Source organism: Vigna unguiculata, chromosome 10 (genome assembly GCF_004118075.2).
Source record: "Vigna unguiculata cultivar IT97K-499-35 chromosome 10, ASM411807v1, whole genome shotgun sequence".
In the NCBI taxonomy this organism is placed as follows: Eukaryota; Viridiplantae; Streptophyta; class Magnoliopsida; order Fabales; family Fabaceae; genus Vigna; species Vigna unguiculata.
In genome coordinates, this window is record NC_040288.1 from 29,839,900 (window position 1) to 29,853,428 (window position 13,529).

Here is a 13,529-nt window from a genome sequence, read left to right on the forward strand (position 1 = left end):
ATGACAACTAGCGTCTTTGTCCCTATTTATAAACAACACTAAAAACAATCTTGCATGACAACTAGCGTACTAATATATTATTATTATTATTAATACTAGTATAAATACAAGCGCGATAGCGTCTTTGTGTATGTATTTTTTTTATATGCGTAATATTATATTAGTAGATAATGATTTTGTAATTTTATTAAGTTAATATATAAAATAAAATTATATTTATTAAAAATAAAGTGAAATATATCATAAAAGATAAGAGAATAAGTGTTGATAAATAGAAAAAAAAAGAAAGAGTAGAGATATATCATTTTATAAAAGCTTTTAAAATAACGGTCAATTTTCAAAAATTTAATAAATAATTATATTTTAAAGGGTAAAATTGAAATTTTAAAATATGAACACAAAAGAAGGAAATCCTCTTTATATATTGTTATACATTATATACTAATATTATTATTATTAATATTGTATAATAATAATATTATTATTAATATTGTATAATATCATTAATTATTATTAATATTATTACTCATAAATTAATATATAATTACTATTAATTATTATTAATATTAATAATAATAATTATTATTATTATATATTAGTATTATAATTATATATTAATAATATTATTATTATATGATATTATTATTAATTATTATTAATATATAATAATAATACTATTAATAATTATATAATAATAATATTATTAATAATAATATTATTATTACTATTATTACATATAAATAATATATTATTATATACTATAAATTTTATTAAAAGAAAGTGTATGTTAGGTCGACATTAATATTTTAAATTTTTTAATTTTTTTTTAATTAACCGTCAAAAGTGTGAGTTAGGTAACGCTAATATTTATTTCATAAAAGAAATTAAATAAGACGTCACATAAGATTATTTATAATGTAATAATTTAAAAGTGTATGACTAATCGGTGACGGAATTTCTATTAGTGACTATTTATAAATTATGATCAAAATTTAAGGAAAAAACACATATTTCCTTTTATTTAAATATATTTAAATGGAAGAATTCATGTTAGAAAGCTACATATAATTTATGTTTTAGTTTCATTATTTTTTGAAATTCAAGATTTGTATTACCATTACTTTTTCAACTCGAAGATGAAATGATATCTTAGATGAATTTATTAAAATATTTCCGATATGACAGATCAGTTCAAGAACAAAAAAAAAAACTAAATTTTATATGTCCGAACAAATTAACATTTCCAAATAATATGTCGGTTTTCAGAAATCATCCCCACAAAAATAATTAAGGACCTAACAATTTTTAGAAGTATAAATAAAATAATATGTAGGAATTTGAAAGGACACATTAAATTATTTTTAGTTTTGAAGTTTCTTGATCCTTTATTTAGTATATAAATCTATACCGGACATTTGTCATGTAAAATTTTATCCGTTTATAATTGAGATTAACTAATGGATTTATCGATATATTTTGTTGTTGAATTTGTCATCGAACATATATGCCAATAATTGTGATTTATTGATGGATTTACTAATAGATTTTGTTATTTAATTTATTGATGGATTATCCGTTAGTAATGTGATATGAGAATATTTTTGATAGAATTATCCGTCGGTAATGTAAAATTTTCCAATGGAAATCCGCTAATAATCAACGGAATGAAATTAACTAAAATTTCAAATTTCCTCCCCTCTTTCTCTCCCCATCGTGTTGTCTTCCAAAACCTAACTCATTTCTCCTACAAAATCCATAACGACTGCCATTGCACAAAAAGGCCCCATTCGTGACCTCCCCACCCTGTCGTGATGTTGCCCAACAAAATGTAATGTTGTCCGTTGGTTGAAGGCATCATTTTGGTGCATCTTGTGTTGTCGCCATCCACCATCCACGTTGAATCCACCACTCATTTTCTTATTTTCTCCCCTAAAGCCGCCATCATTCATCTGCCACAAGTTTCTAGCAATGTCATCAGCGTCACTGGTGCCATAAATTCTAATTTGGTGCATTCGGCGTCACTAACAATGTCATCACTTTCCTCCTAAAATGTGTTCTTCTTCCTTTCTTAAGAAGTACCAAATTCTGATTTGATCAATTATAATTAAGATTGAAGAAAGGAATCATTGTTTGTTGTTACCGGCAAATAACAACAATCAATAATACCTGTTTCTTTTTAAACGTTTATTCCATTAGCATAAATGAGTTTTTTACTCAAGACATACATAGGTAAATTTTATTCAGCACTCATTAACCTTCTATTCTCCCTAAAGCAATGCTTTTCAGCTAACTAAGCAACCTATAAACAAAAACACACAGAAAAGCCTTTGGTTTTTAATGCATGCCATAAGGATAGTATATATTTACTATCCTTACACACCTAACTCTTAACTTCACTATCCGGTTCACAATTTGTGCCCTCAAAGATTACAAACACGTAATTAGACTCATGGACCAATTAGAGTATGAAAAAAATTGTTTTATGATATTTTTATTGGTTATCCATGCCCAAACTTGATTTTTTCTAAAGAATATACTTCCTCAACATCAAATTTTACACTCCTACAAATGATGTTATTTATATTTCCCCAAATATTCCATATATCCTGTATATTATTCTATGACATTGAGTAAAAGAAGAGGTGAATGTGAATACTCGCATAACTAAAATATACAATATTAGGCTAGACCATAGATCACACATTTTTCAAATACTGCCTTAACACATTAATGCAAGATTTGTAATACATTTCTTTTAACAACTAAATGATATACGGTGAATAACTTTTCAAATAGGTTAAATTAGGTTTAGAAAAAAAAATTAAGTTGAGGTGTGATTCACATTTATAAATTATATATGTACCCTTTTGTTACGGATTTGAAAGAATTTTTATTCTTTTGATATATTTTATTCTTTTGATTTCTATCTTAGTATAATATTGGTACCAGATGAGGTTGTGTCTTTCTTAATAATAAAATAGCATCATTAACGTTTCAAATCTTATCTGAATATTTATGTGATATTATTATTTATATAAAATATATTTAAACTGATGAATTCATGTTACAAAGCAACATATAATTTATGTTTTAGTTTCATTATTTTTTGAAATTCAAGATATGTATTATCATTATTTTTTCAACTTGATGAATTAATTTAAATATTTCCGATATGATAGATCAGTTTAAGAAGGAAAACACAACTAAATTTTATATGTCCGACCAAATGAACATTTCCAAATAATATGTCCGTTTTCAGAAATCATCTCCACAAAAATAATTAAGGGACCTGATAATTTGTAGACGTATAAATAAATATCTATATTATCAATATATTATCAACATATAGGAATTTGAAAGGACACATTAAGTTATTTAGTTTTGAAGTGTCTCAATCCTTTATTTAGTATATAAATCTATACTGAACTTTTACCATGTAAAAATTTATTAGACAGTGTTAGTCATAACTTTTGGAGCAAATTATTCTTTTTATGAAACAATAAAAAATATATGTAATAGAGAATATTTGGAAATTCCAAAATTCTTACAAAAAAAAAATTACAATGTGTACTACTATAAAAATGTAATTTAGCCACCGATAGTAACTACCGAAATAACTTAATCGCAAATTGTGACTGAATTAGCCACCGAATCATAATAGTCATAAATAGTCATCGATTTAGTGACTGAATAAATGTACAATAATTTTTATCCCCATAGCCACTATAATAGCGATCGAAATTTTTTAATCTCTAAATATTATGTTTTAACCACCGATTTAACGACCGAAATAAATTTTATTTTGTTAAATATATTTAATATAGTAATTAGTCACTGAATATTTTCGGTCTCTAAAATATTATTTAATACGTAATGTTTTAACCACCAATTTCACTTTAATATATTTTTTAATATTTTTTAAAACGTAATATGTTTTCACTTTAATTTTCTAACTATTCGAAGTGAAATCTAAATCTTATATACTAGAAGTAATTCATGGTGGAAATAGTACTATCTTTCAAATAGTACCAAAATGTATGTTTGGAATATTCCATATGCTTTGCATAGATGCTCATACCATTTTAATCAATCATCTCTTTCAGTTTACTTTTGCATTCCTTTTTTCTCTTTGTCATATCATATTATTTTTAACATGCATTTTTTTCTTCATATTTTTATGTTATTTTATTTTACAATAAAAATAAATTTATAATAGTTTCTTACACAAAAGTTATTCTTTGTTGTCAATAAAAGGTTTATCAAGAGCTTGAAAGCTACTTCAATTATTTATTTATTATTTAATACATGTGAATTATTTTTTTATTATTTTAATACTAACATGTCTTATTTCAACAGGTAGATTTAGATTTTCAAAGTAACTGTTGCTGCACAAAATATATTTCTGTCAGCAAATCTTATATTGATTATTAGTGTTAGGAAACTTTAGGTATTATTATTATTATTATTATTATTATTATTATTATTATTATTATTATTATTATTATTATTATTATTATTATTATTATTATTATTATTATTATTATTATTATTATGTTAGAAATCTTTATTATATATGATCAAATATGGTAGGATGTATTTTGATTTGGATGGCGGATAAATCTTTGTATTCATAATATTGTTAAATTTAGATATGAAAACTGTATTTTTAATATTTGTTACTCTTAATTATATATTATAATTTTTTTACAATTGTGGTGTTTTTTTTTAATTTAATGAGAAAGTCTAATATATTTAGAATTGACAAGGCAAGAAAAAATCAGTATGATCAAAATTATATCAGTGGTAACCTATAGATATATTAGCAAGTATTACCAATTGATTTAGTTACTGATTTAGCTAATAATTTAGCCACCGATTTGATCACTGTTTAATTACTAAATTAGTCATCGATTTAGCCACCAATAATTATTTTAATTAAATTAAAAATTGTATCTATTAGTAAATGAATTAGCGACCAAAAAATAGATTTATTAAATTAAAATTTGCCACTTTTAATTAGAGACTAAATTTCTAGTGGCTAAATTGGTCTCCAATGTTTTTAGGTGACTAAATTTTTAGTGATCAATTAACGACTATAATTTCGGTAATTATTTAGCCACCGATTTTAAAATCGGTGACTAACTATTTTGCGACTAGGATTTTCGTCACTATTTATTTTTGGTGGCTCATTCGGTGGTTAAGGGTGTTAGTCACCAATTTAACCCATTTAGCCATCGATTTCGTTAGTGGCTAAAATGTGTTTTTCTAGTAGTGGTATGAATTAGGAAGATGAGAGAAAAATATGAATGAAAAAAAACAATAAAATAAACTAAATCATTAAAAGAAAAATTATACTATTACTCCCAATTTTTTGACTCTTATTTTTTATTCTCTGACGTGATTTAGCATGAATTATTGATTCTTTAAAAAAAAAATAATAAATTAATCAATAACACATTAAGTCATGTCAAAAAGTAAAAAATTTGAGTCAAAAATTAAGATTCATAGTATCATGATATCATTCTCCTCGTAAAAAAACATACACTTCTCATGTTTTATCTATTGATTCAACATCCGTACCAAATTACTTTTTAAGATTTTCTAAACGATTTTCTTTTGCTTCTTTTGGCACTCCTTTGCAAGTAGAAAAAAAAAGTTCATCAATAATAAAAAAAGAAACATGTAACACATTTGTCTGTAGACGACAAGTTGATATTAAATGCTAAGTTGGATAATCTTGACTATGGTCTATAAATAGGGTAGAGGAATAACGGTATGTATCACACATATATCAGTTACTACCATTCTTTTTCACTCTCAAGCTTTAACTATTAATGGCTGAAGTAAGTTCTTTTGCATCCAAATTTCAGTGTTCTGATGTTGATGATGCTGATCCTTACTCAGCCTGCGATGATGAAATACCCACCGTTGATTACTCTCTTCTCTTCTCTAACAACCCTAATCAGCAACTGCATGCTCTTCAATGCCTCCGCCATGCATGTCTAGAATATGGCTTCTTCTATGTAACTCTCTTTGTTCTTCTGTCCCACTCTTTATCTATACACCATATTTTGTTTGAGTTATGATAAGTTAACAAACTTTTTAACAAAGTTTTTGACAAAGTTTCCTATTCAAGTAAAATAACATTATTTTGTTATTTTATTTTAATTAAAAAATAAAAGTTTAATCTGTTTTGATTCTATTTTTAGAAACTTTGTTAAATTTGTCAAAAGTTTTTTTGTCTAAGAGGTAATTTTCCAGATTTTTTCTTTTCTAAATTTATTTTTCATTTTATTCATAACAGAGTAACGTGCCAAATCAGTACAAGTTATAACGTACACCAAAGTAGTCATCTTGAAAATGAAGCCATCTCTTTCACATTCTAATGGTCTTTTTTTTTCCGGCAATATATACATTAATAAAAGTAATTATAAATTTATTCACAGTTAAACAGAGAAATACAAAATCAGGCTTAAAAACTCTGTATAAAATAAAGGAAATCATAAAAAATCTTACTTTTTTCGTAACCTTTTATTTTGTATTTTTATTTGTTTTTTTTTTTTTGTTAATCCTAGTGTTGCTGGTAAGTATAATAATCTTAACAATGAATGTTTCTCACCATGGTTAGGTAACCAAAATCTTTCCATTCTTATTTATTTATAATTGATATTTTTAATAGAAAGTGTAGTAATATCCTTCTTTTCTTACTCAAGCTGTATATGTCATAATTATGGGAAACAATCCTTAATCACATTCACTTAATCACTTAAGTTGAAAACAACTTTATGGATGTCCAATAAATAGTATTTTCTCATTTTATTATCATTAATTTTCCCTTACTGCACTTCTATTTTCCATCATTAAAAAAATTATAATAACTATCATTAGATACAACTACATCAATGAGTTTATCTTTATCCTTTTTTTTATATTCTTATTATTTTCTCTGCCCTTTGATTTTTCTCAGAGGATCTTACACTCTTTCTTCATGTGTCCTAGTTTATACAATAGAACATATGACGACTTTTCTAAATAAGAGACTTTCCTTAATCAAGCAAATATTTAGTTTAGCATTAAGAGTATAGTTACCACAAATGTCTCCCTAATGTCTCCTAATGAGTTGAACAACGATGTAAGTAACTTATAATCTAAGACAATCTCCATAATAATAGGCTGACTCATCACATTTTAAGAAATACATTAAGTGTTTGACCACAGAGAAACTATCTTTTATATTTCAAGTTTATTTACTTCCTAAAAACATCTTGTTTAAGGAACCTTTAAACTCAAACAACTTATTCTTAATCTCTTTCATAAAGTAACCCTGATACATGATGATAAACAAATTGATGTATCCATTATCTAATAATTTTCTTAATCATCTTCATCCAATATTCCTAATGATATCTAATACTAGTTTATTTATAAGGTTTTCTTAGTATTGAGCATATGTATATAAAATGTTTGATTGTTTGATATTTATGCAGTTGGTAAATCATAGCATCCCAGATGAAGTACATGAGAATATGTTAAAGGGAATATCTGATTTCTTCAACGAAACAACATTGGATGAAAGAAAGATATACAGCAAAAAAAGTCCATCGGATAAAATGAGATGGGAACTAAACTCGTACAGTGGAGAAAATAGGGAATATTTGAAGGTTGTTGCTCATCCTCAATATCATTTTCCTTCCAAGCCATCTGGTTTCAGGTACATAATAATTACACAAAAATTATTTTTTCTATCTCCCTTTTATGTTCTAATAGGTGTTTCCACTTCTTTATTTTGTGACACTGACACACCCTTTTATCTAAAATGTCATTTATCATCATCACAACTCTCAAAATAATTTTTACTATACTTCTATAACTTTTTTAAAATTTAAATATAATATTTAGAGTTATATAAGTTTATTATTATTATTATTATTATTATTATTATTGACTAAAAGAGCAATTATTTAAAAAATATATATTAGCATCAATTTTTAATTCACTAGTCATTAGTAATATTTAGATTTAATACATCCCTATATTTATCTTTTAACATTGTTAAATCCAGTTATATAAGTAATGTTGGCGATTTTTTGTTTCAAATTAATATTAATATTGCAAGAAAGTTATTAAATAACATAAATTTAAAGATAAAAATAATTAATTATTATATTAACTAAATTAGACATCATTTTATAAACTAAAAATTACATATATCTATAATAGTTTCTATTGCTAATAAAAAATTATAATTAAATTATAAATTAGAGTTTAAATTGATTTCTAACATTAATTATTAGGTTGTTGATTCTTTATCATTATTTGTTCTAAATTAATCTCAAATTTAAAAATAGAGTTAAGGAGAAGATAAAAAAAAGTGTGAATTTCACACTAATAAGCATTTTAAATTCATTTTAAGTAGCATTACAAATTCTCTTATGTTAAGCAATCAAATCACTCAAATAAAATTCCAAAACATCAATTTTCATTAAAATTGTTTATCTAAATAGCATGCTTTATTATAAAATATTTTAAATTCTCTCTAAAAATAAATTTTCTTCTGAAAATTTCTTTTCCAAAATAAAGTATTAGAATAAACTTCTGTATCCACATTTCTTATAAACATTATGTGCCATCTTTTTACCTTGAATTTTTTTATCCCCATAATATATATATATATATATATATATATATATATATATATATATATATATTATTAAAAATTCTCATATTACATGATATTTTTTTTAAATTGTTAAAAAAATTTGTAAGAAAATACTTTTTCTGCTATTTTTTTTAAGAACTACTAGAAAAGCATTTTAGCCACTAACAAAATTGGTGGTTAAATGGGCTAAACCAGTGGTTAACACTCTTTGCTACCAAATTAACTACCGAAAATAAATAGTGATGGATAATTTCTTCGTGAGTAATTATTTAATATAAAATTATAAAATTTGTAAGTATTTTCTACAAATTTTTGTTGTGAGAAGTGTTTTATACAAAATATTTTGCCAAAAACTTGGTAGCAATTTCCTGCAAAATTTGTTTTATAACAAAATTTATAAATATTCCCTATAAAAAAATTTCAAAACAAAATTAGTTGGAAATATGAGTGTTTTTAATAATGAAATATATATATATATATATATATATATATATATATATATATATATATATATATATATATATAAAAGAAATTAGAGATACATAATAAACCCATAGATTAAGAATATGCATAGTAGATTTGGTAAAACAAGATTTTCCTACATAGACCTATATATCACTAGATTGGGCTAACAAAGTGGGTACATATGGAAAAATGAAAACTTGGTAAGATCAGGTGTTTCTTCCTACACTCCCATCAAATTTCTTCCTGCAGCTCATCATCAGATTTAGCTTTCCCGAATACACTAGGCCAATTTAGAAAATATTTTCGAAAGACATTCATGAATAGTATTAAGGATTTCTTTATCCGGAAGTATATATTGCACCTTTCATAACACAGAACCAGATACCAAATTCTTATCACCCACCCACCCTTATTTCGGATCAAAATTTCCGGAAACATATTAAGAGGTGCAGGAAGAAATTTGATTAGGTGTAGCAATGTTCTCAATTTCACAAAATAAAATTTGTAATAAATTACTCTCAAACATGTTCAATGAGAAAGGTATCCAGGTTTAATTACTATGACACCCCCTCTTCCATGTATATTTGAACTTGTTTTGTGTTATTTGTTGCATCAGCAAAACTTTAGAAGAATATGGCAAGGCCATGAGAAGGGTTGAAATTGGATTGGCTAGGGCAGTGTCTAAAACCTTAGGGTTTGAAGAACAGTTCATAGAAAAGGAATTGGAACTGAAGTCAGGTTTTGATGTAATGGCAATGAACCTTTATCCACCCAATGCCAAATCCAACGGAGCTGTTGGCTTGTCTGAACACACTGACCCTGGCTTCATAATTTCACTTATTCAAGATATTAATGGTGGTCTCCAAATTCTTTCCCACAAAGGAAACTGGATCAATGCTTATATTCCCCATCACGCCATTCTCATCCAGCTTGGTGATCAACTTGAGGTGCTGTTATTCAAATTCTTTTCTGCATAATCTTTTATTTAGTCCATCGACTTAAGAATTTGAAAGACCTAAAGTAAGAACTTAACATTTTTAACATGAATCAATTGCAGATCTTGACCAACGGAATGTATAAGAGTCACATCCATCGAGTTATTGTTGGCAACAATAAGGTGCAAAGGATCTCTGTGGTTGGCATTCATGGACCTTCATTGGACAAATTAATCAGCCCTAGCACACAGTTTGTAGATGAAGAACATCCAAAGAAATATCGTGAGATGACTTTTAAAGAATCACTGGTAGTGAATGGGGATGATGAGATTGATGTTCAGTCATCACTTGAGAAAGCAAGATTAGTGTGAAATTTGTATTTAATTAGTGTACCTTTTCACACACCAAACTGTGAAACATACATACGTATATCATCGTTATATCGTGCTTTACTTAATATGTTATAATAAGGTGTGGATAATTTAGGGCTTCTCGTTTGTATTATATATTTATCATGTTCATATATGTCTCCATTGTGCTATCCTTTCATCCCTGTAAAGTGGTGTATGATTGCCGACAATAAGAGCTTTGCATTGCTAAATTCTCACAAATACAATTTCTTTTATCAACGAAAAATAAATAAAATTGTGAACGCAGTAAAAGTGCAGGTTCAGATCGGTTTAATTTTAGCTTTTATGAAGAATGAATGGGAAAGGAAATATTGAAATGGGAGATAATAGAAGCAGATACGAATTTTCATAGTATTAAAAAAAAATTAAAGGGTTGCATTGCATAATTTTTAACAGTGATTAAGGTGGATATCCACAAGACATAGAGGAATATAGACTATATCAGTGGTAGGTTATGATATCATAGAAAAATTTCTGACAAATAGGCTTAAATGTGTCCTAAGATCATAGATCAATCCCAATCGACATTCTTAGAAGGAGGTTGTGTTTTTAGCAGGAAATGAAGGAAGAGGTTAAAATAGTAAGAAAAGATGCATGATATAGTAAAGGTAGGCTATGAAAAAGGCAAACAATTCAATGAGATGGGATTGCGTGTGTTACATGATACAAAAAGTAGGTTTTTGAAATAGGTGATTTAGTTGGATGAACGGATCTTTGGAATTACACACAATTTCTATACTAGTTAAAGGCAAAGCCAGCCCAACTAAAACCCGGGGTTTTCTTCCTCCACCCACAATATTTCTTCTGTAGCTCCAAATATTTTGTAAAATCCATAATTATCATTTGACCATGTGAGAATAGATGTATAAAAACATCTTTTGATGTCGAAAAAATAACCCACAACCAGAAGTCAACTTCCATAAATCATTCAAAATTAGAAGTCGACTTTCCTAAGACAACTACATGGATCAAAAGTGAATTTTCATGCTAAAAAAACAAATTAAATACCAGAAGTCGACTTTCGTAAAACAACTACATGGACCAAAACTGAATTTTCATACTAAAGAAAAACAAATTAAATACCAGAAGTTGACTTTGATTTAAAATCGAAAGCTAACTTTTATAAGATATCCGTAAGCCGAGGAAATACATTACAAGTGGATTTCCATACAGGAGGAAAATCAAATAAAAAGTCGATTTCCGTAAATTTAGTAAATTATGTAACTTCCGTAAGTTTACTATTAAATTTGGGACATGACAAATGAATTAAATTTGGGACATGGCAGCTCACCGGAAGTGGGTATACTCAAAGAAAAGTTTAAAATTTTGTAATTTCAAAATTGAATGAGTTGTGAATTATATAATTTGTCGTGATAAAAATATATTATTTTATAAGTAAATTTTTATATTACATTATATTCCAAAGTTTTTTTATTTAAAAATTAATATATTAAATAATATATGTGAATGTGGTACATTTCCCGTGTGAACTTAGATAAAAAGTGCTGTTAGAAAAGATTTTTTATTAAGTATTCAAAGAAGAAAAGTAGAATAATTTAGTTTGCCTATTAAAATAAATATGTGCATTGTTAACAAAATTCAATTTAACTCATAATAAAATTTAATTTAATTTATAAAGAAAAACTAAAAAATCTTTTTCTTTATAGTTTATTTCTCTATAAATAAAATTCAATTTAACTCATAATAAAGATTAATTTAATTTATTCAACAATAAAATAAATAGAATTCAATTTAACAAAATTAAATTAAAACAATAAAAAATAAAAATAGTCAGTAAACAATAAAATAATATATAACATAAATAAATAAATAAAATAAAACATAAATAATAACCCATAAAAAATAACAATTAAAAAAATTAAACAATAGAAAATAAAAAAATAAATTGAAATATTCATGCAAAAAATAAATAAAAATGAAACATAAATACAAAAAATTATAAAATATAAATAAATACTAAAACATAAGAAATACCAATCAAAACAAAAAAAAAATGATAATTTTCATATTTAACGGACGTCGACTTCCGAAAAGAACTAAATTCTATACAACCGGAAATCACCTGCAATTCAGAAATCAATTGCTCATATTCACTTCCGGAACAGAATCAACGTACCACTTCTAGAAACAGTTAAATAACCGGAAGTCCGACATCTGATTTACTTTATTTTCAGAAGTCTACTTCCCAAGGTTAAAACCACTTGCATACTCTACGTCTAGAAGTCCCTATTCTACTTCAAAATGTAATCGGAACTCATGTGCTTCACCGGAATTCAACTTCCGATATGTATCCTCTCTTATGGAAGTGGATTTTGATGTTATTTTTTGGTTTGCCTTACAAAAATTACTCAACACAGTTTCGAATGTCGAATGCTTTACTGGAAGACGACTTCTTGTACTTCTTTCCTCTCATACGAAAGTCAACTTCCGTTGTTGAGAGTGCTCAGAATTCGTGGCTTTCAGCTTTTCCTTTCACAATAACAAAGAAAGAAATTTCTACTACTCACACTCCCAAATCACTTCAAATCATTAAAAATAATTAAAATACATAACAGAACAAAGGAACAACACATTTCCTGTGAAATGTATGTTGAATGAGGAGTGGAAGCACACCCCAAAGCAAGATAATATTATGATGAATAGAACAGAAAGGAGAAAGAGAGATGGGGTGGCGGAAGAGTGACATGCTTGGGTAGAGGTGGGTGGGATGAGTTAGTTTTCATTAAATAGGAGAGAAGTGCCAGTTTTATTTTTTTTAGATTTACTTTCAGTCAAAGTCAAGGGGTTAGTTTTGGAAATTAGAAAAGGTTTAGGGTGTAGAAGCAATTTTAGGGGTGCAGGAAGAAGTCTCCTCAAAAGGTCCTAGATACAGGAGAATGTGGAGTTTGGATAGTTTATGGGTTTTTCTTCCTACACTTCCAAAACTTTTCTTTAAATTTCTAAAAAATTCTTTTACTATTTAAGGAACCTATAGACATCACACCCTAAATTTATTTTCAGATGTTAACTTCCAATAAAAGATACCTCCGAAAATTTTAT

General features: G+C 26.3%; 1 protein-coding gene across 1 annotated transcript; it reads left to right on the plus strand.

Annotated features, from left to right (window-relative positions):
• The first annotated feature begins 5,802 nt into the window (after positions 1 to 5,802).
• On the plus strand, positions 5,803 to 10,602 carry LOC114165681 (flavanone 3-dioxygenase 3-like). Its single transcript, XM_028050247.1, has 4 exons — positions 5,803 to 6,023; positions 7,488 to 7,711; positions 9,741 to 10,071; positions 10,182 to 10,602. The coding sequence occupies exons 1-4, from the start codon at positions 5,835 to 5,837 to the stop codon at positions 10,428 to 10,430; spliced, it is 993 nt and encodes a 330-aa protein (XP_027906048.1). The 5' UTR covers positions 5,803 to 5,834; the 3' UTR covers positions 10,431 to 10,602.
• The last annotated feature ends 2,927 nt before the right edge of the window (positions 10,603 to 13,529 follow it).